This window comes from Melanostigma gelatinosum (genome assembly GCF_949748355.1).
Source record: "Melanostigma gelatinosum genome assembly, chromosome: 21".
NCBI lineage: Eukaryota > Metazoa > Chordata > Actinopteri > Perciformes > Zoarcidae > Melanostigma > Melanostigma gelatinosum.
The window spans coordinates 11252965-11272140 of record NC_136654.1 but is presented as its reverse complement, the minus strand read 5'-3'; the positions used below and the strand labels follow the sequence as shown (position 1 = coordinate 11272140).

Sequence of the window (19176 nt, the reverse complement as noted above, 5' to 3'; positions counted from 1 at the left end):
TGTCAAGAATTGTCTTTATTATTGTTCTATAATTTCATAAATACAACAAACTATGGTTTTTGTATACATAATATATAAAACTTTATAAGCTATGATATCAAATAGCTTTTGCGGCTCCAGACCAATTTTATTTTGGTCAAAAATATGTCTCTTTAGAAGAGTAATGGTTGCCGACCCCTGCTCTAGACCAAAGTTAACATTGAAGCTGGCTGCTGTAGGCTCGAGGTGACTGTAGCATGTGCTGTTTTTGATGCTACATCGATAAGCTCTTGCAGCAAAGAGTAGTGCTGGATTACATTACACATAGAAACATTAGCTTTATTAGCTTGCTTCCGGTCTGTATTTAGCGCTGGTTGGTTAGAATTTGAAACTTTATTGTGTCGCTGTCTGACTCTGTACCAGTTTTGTACCAGTTCTCTTTGTGTTGCTCTGTTGGAGACAGGCAACCAGTATAATGTTACTAACATTATGTACTGTGGACCTTTAGCCATAGACAGAGCAAGAGTGGAAACAGAAAAGCTAGCCCAGTGCTGCTGGGTAATGTATTATATTTAGGGCTTTCATGAATCGCACACCTGATTTAGAAAAGGCTGCAAATTTGCTGACATCAGCATAAACTACTGGTCATACACAGCCAAGTCAGGCTGAAGCAATGTGCTGAACTAAACACATGTGTGCAGTGCTCATGAATGCATCTTTTCATCCAAAAGAGTGAGAATTTGTTGTTTCCTCTTTCAGACAGAAGTTGCATAATCTAACTTTAAAGTCTGGTCTAGGTGGAAATAAATACCAATGTCAAATTAGTCGGTCAATTAGCCGGTCAGGCAGACAGCTCCTAGGCGAGCTAGCCAGTCAACTAGGCGGTCAGGCGAGACATCCTGGTGTGAGTGTGGGTCTGGAGGCCCTGTCAGTGATGCTGTGAAACAGTGTGGCCTTCCTGTAAATCACTAGATGCTTTGATCTCTGTCCTGCAGCATACTTCAGCTATTAAGAAAGAGCAGAGGAGCGGAGAGGGGGAGAAGGGAGGTACAGAATAAAGGAGGAGCGGAAGAGTGAAGATGAGGAGGCAGACATTTAGTTGTATGTGTTGGGGGTTGCAGGGGAAAGGGAATGAAGGGAAACCCTGCAGGGAAAAAGAGCTTGCTACCTCTCCTCCTGTCTCCAGTCTGACAGCAGAGGGATATCATGCTGAGGGCAAGGCTTTGTCTGATTCTCCGAGGGAACTCAGGAACATGGAAAGTAAGCTGACAGGAAGCTGAGCGGGGCACGGACGGCTAAAGACACCCAAAAAGAGAATAAGCTGTGATTTGTACAGATGCCGTTATTAAACTCATCTTTATTAAGAGATTCCTTCAGGACACAGTGAGAGTGCGTAGCAACGGGACAAAATGTCACTGCAGCATCACAACATCAGACTAGAACCAGTTTCAAGAGGAAAAGTCATAAAGTTACTGCCAGTAATGTGCTCACATGTTTCAGAATAAATAGAATGCATGCAGTTTAGGGTGAGTTGGACTACCTTACTAAACACACCATATGCTTTTGCTTGCCACCATATGGTAGCTAATTTTAACAAGCACTACTTTTACTGGATCTACTGTGGTGGTACATTCTGAATTCAGTAAAGGTTACATCGGCTCACTTTAACAACTTCAGTTCAAAGATTAGTTTGTTCACATTTATACAAAGCCAACAAAGTGGGGGAACGTGCAAATGAGACAGCGTGCAGACAAGCTTTAGCTCGGCTTACCCTCCCCAGCACTGTTTATGTGCATGTCAAATACCCCCTGTTCATATTAGCATGGGAAGAGAGGACTAGAGTGGGTTGGAATTGTCCCATATAGAATCCAGATTATGCCATCCGGCTCAGTCTGCCCACACCCAGAAAAGTGCAACACAATACTTTCATTATTCTCTCTCTCAGGCCAGCTCTGTTGTCAGACGCGACAATCGCTGTTTTGTTGGTCAGTTCCTGCCATCGGACCGGCCGCGGCCCAGAACCAGCCGTCCTGAAGCTACCATTTGTTTGGTACCACTGCGTCAGTTCTGTTGAATCCAGGGAGAACACGGCAGGAGATTCATTTTCCCTGCGTAGTGTTTTCAAAACAGTATTTTGTTGGCAAGTGACTGTGTGTCACTGGGGACTGTGAGACAGTGGGGACATGACAGATGGAATTTACTGTGTGAATAGCATTTAACGTGGTGCAACTTTTGCAGCTTGAAATCATGAGAAATGAACAAAAGGTTTTCTTTCCTCGTAGGTTTTTTAGGTAGAGAACATATTGTACTGTACCTGTATAAAGTGGCCCGAGTAAACCACATTAAACAACATCTTCACAAGCTTAAAATGTGATATGTTAATGAGTGAATGTTAATGTGAACCTGAAGGATACACCATTCTGTTTCACTGTAACAGAATGGTGTAACAGAAAAGTCCATTTCAGGTTTCTGTAGGTGGCGCTCTTTTCTTTGTTCAGCCCTGGTGGCTGTTTCTAGGTATTCTTACAACTCTCTTCATTCCAACCAAACCACTATGTCTCCTGGGTAAAACATAAATCATGTCAGTTCAAACTACAAATGTGTATGCAAGTGTCTCGTCTGGCTGTCCTAATCATGCTGTGTAAGCAACGTATGTCATGCGTTTGCATGTCACTTTTCTGAAACTGGAGACATTTGGACCTGAATGTATGAACATGCAAACAAAAAAATCAATTTGTGAATGTGTTTACAAAATCTGTAGAAAAAATAATTTGCAGATCTGTAAAGAAAACTGAATATGAAAACAAATGACACTGGGCACAAATGATTACAACAGTGTGGTCTGTTTATCTGAGTGAAGAACGCAGGGAACTGTAATTGAACATGCACTGAACACTGTGTGTGACATTGAAGTTACAAGCACCAATTGTGAACCTGCTGTGACAGCGAAATCTGACTATGAGGACAATATTTAATATCTGTGGACACTTTTAGTCTAACTGTATTGTAAAAAGCGCATTTGGCTGTTAACTGAAAGGTTAACAGCCCACCCAGGGATGCCAGTGGGGCGACTGTAACTAAGTGGTTAGCAGGGCCGTCTTTCAATCAGAGGGTCGGCGGTTCAATTCCCGGCTCTGGTAGTTGCATGTCGATGTGTTCTTGAGCAAGACACTTAACCCCAAAATTGTTCCCATAGTTGTGCCTACGGTTTAGAAATGTGATAGACTCTGAATTGTAAGTCGCTTTGGATAAAAGCGTCTGCTAAATGACTGTAATGTAATGTCATTTTCCCCACAGATTTACAAAAGATGTGAAAATATTTCACAATTTGATTATAAAAACAAACTGTTAGACCCATTTCTGATGTGTGCGAGACTTTATACTGTGTCAGGAATGTTGTGTTTGACAGGCTGAGGGAATTCCACACATGTCCTGTATTCAGAGCGATGCTTTGAAGTAACCCGCTTCCCCATAAACCCCGTCAGTCCTGGACCTAAAGCCTGTGACTGTGTGCCTGCTGGATGATTGTTTTACAGGCTTCCTGCCTCAAAGCTAATTATCAATCATTCCCTTTCTTCATATCCAAACAGACATGTGGCCTATTTAAAAAAACGTATGTATAATAATTATACTATAATTATTACACAATGTGCATCGGCTAACTTAATTTGAATGCTTATCAACAAAACAATACAGGCCCTCTCGGTGTTATTGCCCCCAGCTGTGTTGAAAAGCTGAGAGCCGTATCTCAGGTCCCATACGTCCTAATCATCTGTTGAACTGGCTGTGGACCTCAAGCGCAGCTCTCGAGATTTACTGGTTACTTGTGTATCCGTGAACTTTTGCACTGACACTGTTGCTGAACCCCTTGTGTGTGTGTGTGTGTGTGTGTGTGTGTGTGTGTGTGTGTGTGTGTGTGTGTGTGTGTGTGTGTGTGTGTGTGTGTGTGTGTGTGTGTGTGTGTGTGTGTGTGTGTGTGTGTGTGTGTGAGAGACACGTTCTGCTCTCCCTGCATGTCTTTATGTAAAAGTGTGTGTGGTCCTTTCTTGTGTAAGATATTAAACAGCCTCCTTCTTATCTGGTCTCAGGACTCTGGGGCAGGCTTGGGCCCAGTTGAAGAGGAGCCTAGCAGACGAAGCTGAGGTTCACCTAAAGTTCTCCTCAAAGGTAATTTATCACACTTTTCTCCACCCTGAAACAGCCACCTGCTGGATGCCCACACCTAAAATCATGTTCATGCATATCTGTGGATTGAATGTGAAGAAAATTTCCTCCACAACATCAATTTGACTGCTGAAGTGCTTTTGTTTGCAGCCATTGTTCCAACTGTATGTTAGACATTGCAACTAGCTCAATCATTTGCACTGCTCAGAGTGGATCTATTGGCGTTCACTCCCTTTACATTGACTTGATATGCGTCCCTGCATCTCTAAATGTTGCTTTGTGTTCTGTCTCTACACACAACTTAACTTAGATGCAACAAGGCAAAAATAGGAGCTATGAGCGTCATGTAAATATTAATGAATTCAATTCATAACAACATTTGTAAAACACACAAATGGCACAAAAGTGCAAAAGAAGACACAAGAAAAAAGAATGAAAATGTACCAAGGTCGCCTCATCCCTCTTTTGTCGTTGCATATTGTATAGAAAATGTATTTTGACATCATTCTTTTTATATAATAGGAATTCTGCCCAGTATATATGCTGATCCTCCAGTCAGGGTTTACTGATACTGAGAATCCAGCACTTGTGTTGCATTTCTGCTGAATTTAGAATCTTCAGCTGAAGTTTTCACCTCCACCACTGACTCGTGGGGAACTGCTCCTAATTGTAGGGTTGTGAAGTGCAAGTGTTATGGTTTTGTCTTGGAAGTTGAGAGAGAGACGAAGGAAGACGAAAAATGGCCAGGCCAGGAGGATGGAGGAAATGGAGCCAGTGATGTTATCCTCCAGAGATGCACAGATGTGCGGCACAGTTCCAGGTTCTTGAATGAGAGGGAAGGATCTGAGTGGAAATGAACTTTGAATGATTGTTCCCAATGGGACTGCAGGAAGGAGCTGTAGCTCTCATTCATCAATGAACACCACAGCACTTATTAGGATCATATAACCAGGGACGGGCTTGCTGTTCACTAGTTTCTCATTTCAAAAATAATACTATCGTGTCACATTCCCGGAGCAGTAAGTTTCATTCTGCGTGTCATTTACATTTCCTTAACGTTTAGAAATCTGGGCGAATCTGAAAGGAAGCCAAGCAATGTTGAAATATAATGTTCTGGTTCTTGTTCTTCCGTTTATCTTCTAAACTAGCTCATTGTAAGAGGATGATGACATCATGTTGAAAGCGACTACAGGAAATGGAACTAATTATGTTTTTGGGATAATTAAATCAGATATATAGAGAGGGGGATTAAAGTGATTTCCCTTTTTGATCGATAACATCATTACTGAAATGAAAATAATTATTTTCATGACTTGCAGCTGGAAAAATGAAGTTAATTTGACTTGAACACCACTTGTTATGCATGAAGACTTACTGTATCTGCGTGTGGATTCGTGTTGTCATTCAACGCTTAGGGTTCTATCTTAAACAGCACACATTTGCATGCAGCTGTCCTTAGTTGCAATAAATGCAGGTATCATTTTCTCAGATATATCTGAACAGTAAAGAGTGAACACAATACATCACCACTGAGTGACACCAGATTGAGATTCAGCTGTGTGCTTTACCAAATAGTTCTCGTCCTTTTCCCACCACAGCTGATTGTCAATACAGTAGAATTGAGTGGAAATGTTTTTTCCAAGGAATTCTTTCCTATATTTGTCTTGTTGCAAACAGGCCATCCTCACATGACACTGTTCAACTGAATGTGATGAGCTGAGGAGCCGAATACAGCCCTGGCCTACTTTATTTCAGCATCAGTGTGAGTCTATCAGACCAACAAGCTCATACTGACAATGTGTTTTGCCTCAGAACATGCAAAGCTTTCAGACCTCACTCTTGTGGGCACCCAGAGTGCAGCATGGATGTATTTGGAGAAGTGGATATTGTGCCCCATTTATTCCAATGACAGTTGCTCACTCTGTGCTTCCCCTAGTTGCTCTCCTCTCCTCGTCTCTGTGTTTTATCGAGGGCGGGGCTTTGCACACGCTGTGTGTGCTTGTGAGAGCAGAGTGGCGGCATTCAAACACTTGGTAGTACGCTAACTTATTGCTCTCGCAACCAAAATGTGTTCTGTCGGTAAATGCACTGACCTGAACCAAGTAAGAGAAGATATGAGTCTGCTAGCCGCTGGGCCGATTGATGCAGTATAGAATGCCATCGGGTGAAGCTAATCGTTTTTCTTTAAGCTCAGGTAATATATCTTCATCTTTAGTCTTCAGAAGTTAATCTTAGCCTTTTAACATGAGTACAGTTGAATTTAACGTTTAGCTTTTTGTCACTGAAGTTACTTAAGTAATGTGCGGTTAAAGGTCAGCTTGTTGCATGAGGTAATATTTTATTCCTCCCTGAAGTTACAGTAACTGATATTATCATTTAAACACAAGTATGGTGCAAAACAAATTGATTGATGTCCAACTTCTTGCCAACGTATCATTAGTTTGTTACATAATGTGATACCGTGGCTCCAAAGTTACAGACGTTACCTTCTCGTCCTGAGCAGGAAATATTTAATAAGACCACAAATATTTAAAATTTTTTATTTCAGTGCATATCTACTGCCTTTTCACGGCTCTACACATGGCGATGGCTGAGCTGGCAGCTTGCAGCTAACAATGCTAGCAGCGCTAACAGTGCAAACAAAGGCAACAGTGCTGACAGAGCTAACAGGGTTGACCTGATGGGGAACTGCCATGGATGTATCAAGAGAACTGGATACAGCGTTTGAAGCTGCACCCTGTTCATTCCTATGAAAGTTGCTAAGTTATTAAGCAAAACAAGTTTGACTTCCGAGTATATAACTAAGATTAAATTATATTCGGGCAATCTTCCACATCCATGCGCTGAATGTTTCCTTTCCCCTCCTCCCAGCCCTCGGTCCAGCCTCGTTCTCATTCACATGAAAGGAAGGAGGAGAATAACCGTGGATTTGGCTATCAGTGCATTTTACAACATTTAAGACCTAATGGCATAAATAGATAATAAAGGGCTAATCAAGTGTTCATACTGGAAAGTTGATTTACCAAAAAGAAAATCGATCCGTTGAGTTACAGACGTCTCTCTCCTAATATAAGTTTATGGGAAAAAGTATTTTTGGGCCCAATGGCATCACATGACGGACCTGGCTTCCGCAACAACAAACCTTCCTGAGGTCCTCTCGTATGATCTTCTGCTGGTCGGCATTGAATTATTGGTGTTCTTGTTTTGAGCAGCTCCAGAGTGAAGTGGAGAAGCCTTTTCTGGCCTTCAGGGAGAACTTTAAGAAGGACATGAAGAGGTTCGACCATCACATCGCCGACCTACGGAAGCAACTGTTTGGTCGCTATGCAGCGGTGGAGAAGGTACACACCGACACATACAGATAACCAGCACAGCAACTCCAATGTATCACAGTTCTGTCCTTGTACTCGGCAGCAGCAACATTTCAGGAACCGTCTTGCTGATTAAAATTCCACATCTCCTCCATAAGCAGACGGCTGTTTCCCGTCCTATACATACAATGAAAAGCGATTGGCTGAAGGCAACTGCAAATCTGTCTCACATCATCTGTCAAATCTGGGACAAAACTGTTTGTCTGATGGACAATTGAGCATAAGCAGGACAGGAAATAAGATACTGCCTATGGATGAATACCGAGACAGCGCATAGCAGATGGCATCATCACTGTGATGAATAGAAGCAGACTGTAACATTATACTAGCTACAAACTTTATCACTTTAATTAGAAAATGTTTGTTTATGTTTGAAGGGGGAAAGGTTTTTTGCCTGAAACTAAGCTAAAAATGTAAAAGCAGGCCATTTACCGAAAGTAGGACAATAGAAGGGCGTCCTGCTTTACGATGAAAGATTTCATCTGTGCAACTGTGAGATCTGAGCGTGTCTGTGACTCCAGTCCCTCACTCTACCTCCGGCAGGCCCGTAAAGCACTGGCTGACAGACAGAAGGAGCTGGAGTTGAAGACACAGCAACTGGAGATCAAACTCAGCAGCAAAATTGAAGAAGACATCAAGAAGGCCCGCAGGAAATCCACACAAGCAGGTCAGAACCAGGGGTCAAAGGTCACACTGCAGGTCACTGTGGGGTCAAAGTCTCACTCAGGTGTTTGTTGTTTAAGGAAGCAGAGAGCACTGCCCAGCAAACTCATGTGTGTTTGTGAATGTAAAACATAAGGAGTGACTGTATGTTGACTGCTAAAACAGATCACACGCTGTTAATACAGGTTCCACACGGTTTATGTCATTATGTTAAGTGCTTCCAATTTCATTTAAAAAATCACTGCATTTTTTTAAGTGTCACTAAAACTCTCCTGTACAGTGAAACAGTGCAGGTGAGCAGCCCTGTGCACTAAACTACTTTGTACTCACTTGATTGACAGCAGAGCGTTTTGACAGGGCTGACCTTTGAGTGAACGGAGAGCCGGAGATTCCAATGGAGGAAGCAATCAAAGCACCACTTTTACTTAAAGTCACTACAAGAAGTGGTGATGAAATGGTCCCAATTTAAGACTGATGGCTCTATATGAGCTACATAAGCAAACAAGAGCGTCAGCGCGAAGGCTATTACTAAATAGCTCAGGTACTGTAGTTCACTGCTAGTGGCCCCGAAAGGCATGATGGAGCTGAATGTCAAGTTTGTGCATAGGGCCATTCTATCCGATGGTGTTCGGTCAATATCTTTGCAATCTGCTCTGTAGAATTTGTGCTGAAATAAAGGTTGAGTTTCATCAATAATATTAGGAGTCATCCTCGGAGGATGTATCCACAGCAAGTGTGAAAGCTCTGAGATACCTCATCATGGAGCAAAGTGTTCCATGGAAAAGGTGGAATTGTGACCTGGTTGTTCACTAAAGTCACTGGAATCATCCTCTGGGGACCATGAATTTCACGGAAGTCTGGTCAGGCGTTGTCAAAATATAATGCTGTTGACCAAAGAGTTGGCTTGTTTGGCCTTTAAATCAGTTTGCACAAACATTTGTGCTAATCTCAATTACTAAATAAAATGTGCAAAGAAAATACCTTTGGAAGGCGACAGTACTCTGTATTGTACTGTGGATCTGGATTTCATCAATCAACCTCTAGAATTCCTTCCCCAACAGATGCAGGATTGTCTCTTATCAGAGATCATCTGAGGATGATGAGCAGTGCTTTGTGTCAGCCAGGGGCGTTTCTAGGATTCAGAGAAAGGGGGGCCTTAGCCCCAAGGGGAGTGGCATGTTTGCGAGCAATTTCTTTTGGCGCCCATTTGGGGCCGCGGATATCCATTGTTTCAGACAGTTCATAGATTGGTTCAATCAGAACGAGTGTGATTTTGCTCTGTAGTTTTGCTTGCATTCAGTATATGATCACACAAGAGACAATTTCAGGGTCACAGTGAAATTTGACAGCACAAATATGAACTTTTCTCAAATAAAGAGAGAGAAATAATTTCCCTGCTTGCAAAGGAAAGACGGATAAACTAGCTTTCATATCCGCGTCACTCCCAAATTCTTAACCCTTTGGACTGCACACAATGGATGGAGAATGGACCTGACAGTGTCAACTTTATATCGTTAATATGATGATAGGCTATTGGATTGTAATTTGAAGGGGGAGAAAACATAGAAACCAGAACGCACGCACATATGTAGCATGTTAGAGTTATAAATAACTTGTCCATGTGAGAAACAATACTTTAATTTAATGACGTCATGAAAAAAACCAACAATGCCAAATAATTTGGGGGGGCAGAAGACGCCCCTGGTGTCAGCGCTGCCTTTAGTCCAGCTACGAGTCAGACTCCACCGACGGCAGAAGCAGAGTTTAGTAAATGGACATGAATCCATATCCTCCTCCTCCTCGTTTCTTTAGCCCTTCATTGAAGCGGTCACTTGAGATTGGCTGTGAACCGAGATGCTGTGTTTGTCTTTTCACATGAGTCATGAGCTTTATCAGCACTTCGAGCCAGACTGGGAGTTTTTTTTAATAGAGGGTTGGAGGAGGGAAGAAGGGGGGTCAGGAATATTCCTGAGTGACTGTGTTCACCCAGACTCTCAGAGAGGCGTGGCAGTGGACTAACTTGACAGTCCTTGTGGGACATACACGCATGTACATGCACATTAATAATCTGCCAGCAAAATAATATCCAACCCACAAGGTCATTTCATCTGCAACAGAGATCTTTTGATCCGACTTATTCTGCTGATTTATTGAGTGAAATTCTGCTGTTCATATCTTTTAGACTTTTAGATTAAGAGACTGATATACATGTCAAACTTTACATAACACAATCTTCCTCTTACAATTATAAAGTTGAATTCAGGAGTAATAAAACACATCGCTGCTCGACTCAGTACACTCCTGGGTTTTCCTGCTACACTCTCAGCGGGCGCTGAGATGAAAAACAGCCCTCTGTTGGTTCAGAGCAGGGCTGTGTTGCTTGAGCTTCAGTGGAACATGAAATATCTTCCAGGAAGTCAAGGTTGAATGATAGATTCTTGAGTGTGGTGGCTCATGTTAGCAAACTTTACACAGACGTTGTGTAACTGACGCTTTAGCCCTTAGCATCATCCTGTAATTACCACTTGTGGCCATAGTGGCCACTGTTGAACAGCCTCCTTCCCAAAACAGGTAAAGAGTTAGCAACATGCTATTTCTTTGGTATCAAAAGTCAGATGGATAGACGGAGATCTTTGAGCTCAACACAAACATCGACTTAATTAATATTGCAATGTACATATTGTAACGACTGATGTGGAATAATGTGATTTCAGTTTTTTGCTTAGTCTACATGAGCTTGTTACATCGATATTTATGGCAATCCAGTCTCATCAGACTACATTCACATACACATGTTTCTGACAGTATGCATGCCAGGGTGCGAGGGGAAAAGAGCCGCGGTGGAAAAGTAGCATTAGCAGCAGCCGGGTGTGTTTGTAAAAGTGTTTAATCGGTGTGCGACCTGAGGAAAGTGACTGGCTAAGAGTGAACAGATGTAGACTCTCCGCCCAAGTGTGATGTCATGACTCAACCAGGCACGACCACATGCTATCACACACAAGTACCAATCCTCCATCCAAACTGGCTCTCCTCACACACACACACACACACACACACACACACACACACACACACACACACACACACACACACACACACACACACACACACACACACACACACACACACACACACACACACACACACATCCCTCCTCCGTGCTGCTCATGCAACCGGGGAGAAAAACAGCAGCAGTTGTTGACGGTGCTCATTGCGTCTGGCTGCTAGTGATGATGACTACAGTGTGAGGGAAGCAGAGAGGAGACTGATGCCAAAACAACTAAAGCCGACATCTGTCTGCTCATAAGAAAGACTCATTATGGCTTAGTGCTCTCGCTGCCTTGGACCGCTCACAGCATGGACTCATGGACGGCTCCTTATAGCAGGGGTTTCCTTACGCTGTTAAATCAACCACATAAGGCCATGATCACCCTTTATGGACCTCATCACTTTTGGCTTTTACTTTAAAAGAAGGGAATTCATTGATTTAGTCTTTTTAAGGGTGTGAGGGCTGATGTGACGAACTGCAGTATAAACAGCAGCTCTTTTGCATTTTCTTCCCATTTTACTTCACTTTCTATTTATAGATGAATATTGTGAGCTGACCTGAAGACCCTGTTTACTGTAAGCTGTGCTTCAATTCAATTTATGTTCCTTTTGACCTCTTAAATCCCACAGAGCCGCAAGTAGATCTGTCACTGTAAAATCATGCCGTACGGACAAACTGTGTTATTTGAGTTATTCTATTGGGGAACTCAACGTTTCCACAGAAACCAAATATATTAGTTGTGATTTATTATATATTAGTTGTATATCTGTTGTGATTTGACACTATGTAAATAAAGTGTGGAAAACTAAATGTTAGGGAGTTAATTATACAGGTATTTTACAGTAGAATCAGCAAATTATGATTTCTATAACTTATATTTACATCAGTAATGGTAAATGGTAAATGGACTTGCATTTATAGACACCTTTCTAGTCCTCTGACCACTCAAAGTTCACCTATTCGCACACACGTACACTGTGATACCCTACCTGATGATAGAGGCTGCAGTACAAGGTGCCACCTGCTCATCAGATTCTATTTGAAACATTCACACACTCACACACCACTCCGACATGCGGACTGGAGGAGCTGGGAATGCCTCCTCTACCTCCTGAGCCACAGCCGCCCCGGTAGTGACATTTCCGTCCAACATTATTTTCAGCCGACACTGAAGCTGGAGTAACAATCATTTTACAGAAACATTCTAATTAAGTTATTTTTGTAAGTTGACTTTGGACATCCTGTACATCTGCGTCCATCCCACCCACGCCTGTCCCTGTATTGTGGCCATGTGCTGGATGTAGCTAAGGTACATCAGTAGCTAGCTATTTAAAAAGATCACGTTCCCTTCTTAATCCAACACCTCACCTATTTACAGCTACTACAAGAAACTTCCATTTTGTCTTCATTTTGTCTCCCGTTCTGGATGAAAGTGCGAGTGTTTCTGAGCGCCGGAGACTGATTCATCAATCGGACCCAGAGGCCCCGATGACAAGCATTAAGAATAACTCTATAGAAATGGATTCATGTGGGGGCATAGCCAGTGATGAGTTCCTCACAGGAACTTTCATTTGCTGAACTAACTGGAGTTGTGCATTGTGATTGAGTGGCCAGCACCTGGACTGTAAACTACAATCCTTTGTTGTTTACCACTAGACATGACTGATAAAGAATTATACCACCGCCTGTGCTGTCACTGGAACAGTGAAACCTCAGATGAAGGCCACGACACTGGCTGTGAGCTGTTTAGCATTCACACTTAAAAAGTACAGTATTAATGTGAATAATAGGTCGCAGATATATCAGCAGACATTGACTGCAGAAGATTGAGAGTCATCTGCAGAATGATCCGCATCATTTCCTCCCTGATTCAATCGCCGATGATTAGTGTTTGTGTTGCTGTCAGCAGCACACAGGCAGTAACGGATTAGACCTGTCCTATCAGTGCTTATGTTATCATAATGGAATCTATTATCAGTCCAGATTGTCTGCACTGTTCGGGATAATCGCATCAGCTGAGTGAGGTGGAACAACGACTGTACATGAGTGTTGTGGTTACGCAAAAGCCGTGAGTGAAAAGGTGGGAAGTAGCGCCACCTAGTGCAGAAATGGGGCATTGTCATGTGCAGGACACCCAGAGAAACATTGCTGGCAGAGACATGTTGTCAGGTCTCATTGTATTCTCTTCATTGTCTCTAACAGGAGACGATCTGATGCGCTGTGTCGACCTGTATAACCAGTCTCAGTCCAAATGGTTTGAGGAGATGGTCACCACAAGTCTGGTAAGACATCATGCATTTGATTTGTGTGGTGTGTGTGTATTTGTTTTCTTGATAAAAACTTCATTTTAGCACATTTTTTCACAACTTTTGCAATGTGCAAAACACATAATGTAAATATAATTTTTCCAGTTCTGTAGAAAGAGCTTCAGATTTTTGTTTCTATTAGGATAATTGATGGACCTCTATAATCATCCACACATGCAAAATACACCGACAAACACTGTTCAACAATATCTGAAGAGAAATGGGGAACTCCTCTTTAATGCACAATGTGTATTGCTGTGTTCACACTATGAGCGACAAAAGCATCAAAGAGCTGCAGTGTGAACACAGCTTATGTTTTGGGCCTTTCCCAAAAGCAACGCATCGGGGCTCCATCGGGGCTCCATCGGGGCCTCTGACTTTTTACATTCATTCAAAAGATTTCCTCTTTAACCGCTTTCATGGAATGTGTGAACATTTTACAGGGAATCTGCGAATGATTGTTGTTAAGTCACTGTACTGTAAGTCTTAACAGCATTGCTGACTCTCGTCTGCTCAGTGTCTACAGATGGAAGAGTAGAGATTTCTCCATGACTCAGGCATTACTAACTGCTCTTCTCCTCAGGAGCTGGAGCGGCTGGAGCTGGAGCGGGTGGAGATGATCAGACAGCATCTGTGTCAGTACACCACCCTTCGACATGAGACAGACATGTTCAACCAAAGTGTAAGTAGGTAACTCACCATCACAACTACTAAGAAACACGACTCCACAGTCAGAGGTCAGGGCTGCCGCTGAGAGAACGAACATGTATCTGGTTAGAATCAACGCTACAGTGCAAGGTCACTCCAAAACATGCCTCCAAAGGAGTGTGCTCGCCTGTCTCTGAGGCTACAGACACACCTTAAGTGTTGTTACGTCAGAATACATTTTCATGAATAACTTTTATTCATATGTGTGTAAGTAGAAGTAGAAGTCAAGTCACTTGCAAGTATAGGCCTTGGCCTAACTAAAATGTTTGGGAGACTTTACGATAAACAAGACTTCATTGATCCCAGAGAGGACATTTGAATTTCACCAGTTAAACAGGCCAAGAGGTAAGAAAACAGAGAAAGAGTTGATATTAAAAAAGGCGATGTATAATATATACTTGATTGCAAAATCTGATGCCAGATTGCACAGCAATCTGGCATCTGCTTCTGCCTGGCTGGAGAAAACCTTTGGTTGACGTTTTCTATCGCACACTTTGGTGCGCTTCATAATGGTTCTTACTTTATGTATATTTTACTTTAGCGTATATTGTACATTAAAAGCAGGCACATTTCCCTTATGGGAGAATAACATTTGAGCTGAATCTATCCCATCATTACCCCTCCTACACCACTGAGCGACGTGAACATCAGATATCACCTGAGGCGACGCTTCAATTCTTCTTTCTTTGTCCAGACGATGGAGCCGGTGGACCAGCTGCTGCAGTGTGTGGACCCAGCCAAAGACAGAGAGCTTTGGGTACGGGACAATAAGACTGGAGCGATCAGGCCAGTGGACATAGAGATCTGACCCCAGGGCTGTCTGACAGCTCTGCACATGCACACTTGCACCCTCTGGCTCACACTCAGACACTGTTCCAGAGGCTACGTGCCTGAGGACTGACTCGGAGATGAAATCAGTGCTGGGATCTTCACTCCCCCCCACTGATCCATTTGTGACTCCTAACAAACTAAGGGATGATCAGTCTTGCTGAAGATGGAGTCAGTATAAGGGGAGTATTGTGAGAACCCGAAGATGATGACAGGTGGTGATGCCCGGCTGAGATGGTACAGGAAAATGGACACGATGAGTGTGAATTGTGAGGCGAATGACTAAGAAGCACCTACAATGAACATTTAAACAGCTGTAAACGTTGATTAGCTTCATGTCATGCAGCAGTGTATGTTCAGCTTGTTTGTGCTTTTGCTCTGTGAGGTAATTCTCTGAGTTTGCAAAATGATTTAACAGATGCTGCTAAGCTAAATGCATTCTGACCTACGAGTGCTATTACTGTGTACCAGAATAAGACTAAAGTATGTTAATACTAATATCCAGCGTGTGCAGGTATTGAGTGTTTGCTCAGCCTCGCCCAGCCTTGCTACTGTTGCTAAGCCTGTGTCGCATTGCACATATTTAGTTCACAAATTGTATCTTTTTGAAACGATAGGTCTTTGATTTCAAACACAAATAAAACAAAGCAGATTCTCCTCTCTGGATGTTGTTGACTGAAACGAGAACTCTTACTAGCTGTCTGTTATTCGATTGTGGAAATTAATGCAAACGCCAAATCCCAGTGACAACCTCCGCTGTTGAGAAATGAAGGCAAAAGCGAATCAATCCCCCGAGACCCTCATGTTAAAATGCCCAACTTTACAGCAGAAATAAACGTTTATATAGGACTCATCCGTTGAACTTATATTTAGGGCTTAATGTCAGGCATAATGAAGGGTGTGGCTGTTTGAAGTGACAGGTGAGTGCTGTCCCAGGTGGCTAGCTTCTAGCTGTCTCCTCTGCAGCGTCACCTGGACGTCACCGCCTCAGCTCCACCAGGGATCAATCCCACGTTTGGATCAGCTGGGAGTTATGCTGTCTTCACTGCCAAGATGGTGACGGCCAGAGCCACCCACTCAGAGCTTCACAGCTGGTATTATCCCCTCGTATTATTTTAAGTATTTTATTTACTAAAAAACTTGTTTTCACATTCAACTATAAAACGGGTTGATCAAACCATGTTCCAGATTTAGGCAGCAATAATAAAAATGGTTTAAGTTCTGACTGAGATACACTTGGACTTTATCAGATAGTTCAGGTAAAATGCATTGACACTGCATTTCTTATTGACCTAAAATAACCCATGTACTGTATGGAAGGCATATCTGGCAACACTTTTATAATAATACTTGGCAATAAGTCATTTATAAGCCATTTGTTCATAACTAATCACTTCATTATGTATAGATAGATATGTATAGGCATAATCTGTAAGCTTCACCGGTTTGACTGAACACATAATAGCTGCTGCTGTAGCTGAGTTAATTCATCAAAAGGTACATACAGTAGTAGTAGTATAAAATGTTAACCGTTGTCGTCTTCGTAATATCACTGTCAGGAATCAGCAGAAGCTGACTTGCAAAGCTAACATTAGACTTCTGGGCTAACCTGCTCGCCGATCCATGTTCTCCAAAATCCTACATATTTACAGCCTCAATATTCTTCCGTACTAGCTCGTAGAACATGCGGTAAAAGTTAGTTAGCTATTTAAAGTTGCAGAATATAGTGCTCACTATGTCATTACTTCTACCTTCTAGTCCAGTTCAATGAGTCATTACTGAATCAATTGTTATGAATTGCATTTTTTGTGCACAGAGACAACAATGGTTTGACAGTATACCATTTATAAAGGATGAAGAGTTCATAGGCTACCTCAGAATAACTGCTATTTATTATTTTTGTTGTAAACAATTATATGTTAATGATGTTCATGATAATCTGGCTCATAAATGATTTTGAACTGCTTGTAATAAAGTGCTACCTTTTGGGGAATTTAGAACACAGTTACAGTACAGTTTTCCATATTCTATCCATATCTGTTTTTACATACAAATATGACATTATGCAGTGGATATAAAATTGTGTTGTTAAAGTCAGGATCTTGCAGACAGAGAGGAAGGAAAGAGTACATTGTAGAAAAGTCCGATACACAAACAGGTGACACACACTGAATGTGTAAAGACCAGCATGTGTTGTGAAACTGCAGTTTCCGCCTCTGATGTTTCAAACTTCATACTGTGCCTTGTTCCGCTTCTTCAAAAGACGTCAGAGCTGGAGCGATGTAGCGCCTGGACAGTTGGATCGGTACTCTGAAATGCTGACCGTGATCACGTCACAGCTTGGCTTCTAATCAACCATGAGCTTTTTGAGAGAGTGGAGATACGCTGGGATGAGGGAGCTGACGGTCTCGTTGTCGTCATGGAGGATCTTCTCCCCTCTGCCCTCTGAGCCCACAGAGCTGGGTGACCTGACCAGGCCAGGGTACGGAGTGCTGTAACCCTGATGAGCACAGACATACCTCACAGTCATTAATCAGAGCGAACAATGCTGTCAAAATCACTGGGGATTTCAGTGATTATCTAAAGCAAAGTCAAAAACGACTGTCATTTTAGTTCATTCTTGATATGAAACTGCAAGTCAGTCAATCCACACTTAAACATAAAAAGGTGCTCTGCTCTGATGTTCCCAATGACAGTGCTAACATGCAGATTATTAGCCAGTATAATTAAAAAATGTTAGCATGCTAACATAGCTCTAACCATAAAGTACAGCTGAGGCGAATTTGAATATACCGTAATGAGATTTGCAGGTATTTGTTCATGAACTAATATACGTTTTGGCCTGATGATGGTGTTAGAGGAAAAGCATCACTACAATTCGTCCTGACATGAACGTGTGTCAAATTTCCACCCATACAATAATTGTGGAGACATTTCACTGAAAACAAAAACGTCAATAAGTCAGGGGATCACCAAAGCATTTCTAGTTGACTGGAGTTTCATTCTGCTTCTCATGAAATACATTTCAAACTCTTCATCAATGCACCAAATTAAAGCACTTAATGTAAATGTATTTTGTGGTTCTAAAACTATATTTGAGGTTTGTTTGACTCTCCTATAAGCTGTAAATTGGTGTGAACAATGGAAAGAACAAAGGATCATCTCTTATAATTATAGGAATAATATAATTATAGGAATTAAAATCACTTGATATAGCAAAATTAAGAAATATGTTCTAACTGCTAACTCCTGGATGGTTAGAATCACATTCTAACTCTGAATAACAATAAAAAACACTATAAAGCATATTTGTCTCGACAGAATCCCACAACGTTGAAGCAGATGACTTGTTAGTCATCAGCTGATGGTACTCACAGAGGAGTATCCCTTTCCAAAACTGCCTCTGTTCTTGGTCCTGATCTTGGTGAGCGCTGACTCAGCAATGTCGGCTCGCTCCTCAGCGTCATCCAGCTCATTGACGGTCTTCCTGTACTTCGCCAAGTTCATGTTCGCTTGCTCCTCCTGCAATGACAAACGGACAAGAATATCATCAAGTGATGCACTTTATGCCAAATAGGTAGTGAGTAGGAGGAGGAGGGGACGTACAGCCTCCTCCACTTGTCTCTTGTAAGCCTTCATCTTGTTCTGCAGCCTTTCCACCAGCTCCTGCATCCTCTGCTGGTTCTTCTGGTCCTCCTCTGACTGGAAGAGCAGCTCCTTCAGACGACGCTCGTTCTTCCGCAGCGTCTTCACCGTCTCAGCGTGCCGCTTCTGCTCCGAGTCCAACTCCAGCTCCATCTCCTTCACCTGCACACAGACACACAACTGTGACTTTCACTCTAATTCTTCAGCAAGTGTTACTTGTTGATAATTTGTAGTCTGGCTGATTCCATCATCTGAGTTATTTTGTCAGATTTAAGAAAGCTCCTCCAGAGTCAGAGAAGACATTAAACAGCTGTTGTCTCAGGTTGAGTGGTCCTCCTCTTGATGAGTAAAAACATGTGACATGCCACTTTAAAGATTGCTAATATGATTATGGTATGACTTTCTTCAGCGTTAGACAGAACCAATACGATCATAACAATCTTGCTATTCAGAGTGTTACCAG

At 42.3% G+C, this 19176-nt stretch overlaps 2 protein-coding genes across 2 annotated transcripts in view; one reads left to right on the top strand and one right to left on the bottom strand.

Moving 5' to 3' along the window:
- gas7b (growth arrest-specific 7b) overlaps positions 1–15730 on the top strand; it is a 56674-nt gene extending 40944 nt beyond the window's left edge. Inside the window, exons 9-14 of the mRNA XM_079293788.1 lie at positions 4068–4146; positions 7356–7484; positions 8058–8181; positions 13429–13508; positions 14116–14214; positions 14935–15730. Of these exons, the coding sequence (XP_079149914.1) occupies positions 4068–4146; positions 7356–7484; positions 8058–8181; positions 13429–13508; positions 14116–14214; positions 14935–15048 (625 nt within the window). The 3' untranslated portion in view covers positions 15049–15730. The remainder of the gene's footprint in view (positions 1–4067; positions 4147–7355; positions 7485–8057; positions 8182–13428; positions 13509–14115; positions 14215–14934) is intronic.
- Positions 15731–15856: 126 nt separating this feature from the next.
- The window catches only part of LOC306794524 (uncharacterized protein MYH16), a gene marked incomplete at its 5' end in the record, with an annotated part of 65248 nt that continues 61928 nt past the window's right edge, over positions 15857–19176 (bottom strand). The window contains 3 exons of the mRNA XM_079292631.1: positions 15857–17568; positions 18444–18590; positions 18675–18875. Of these exons, the coding sequence (XP_079148757.1) occupies positions 17416–17568; positions 18444–18590; positions 18675–18875 (501 nt within the window). The 3' untranslated portion in view covers positions 15857–17415. The remainder of the gene's footprint in view (positions 17569–18443; positions 18591–18674; positions 18876–19176) is intronic.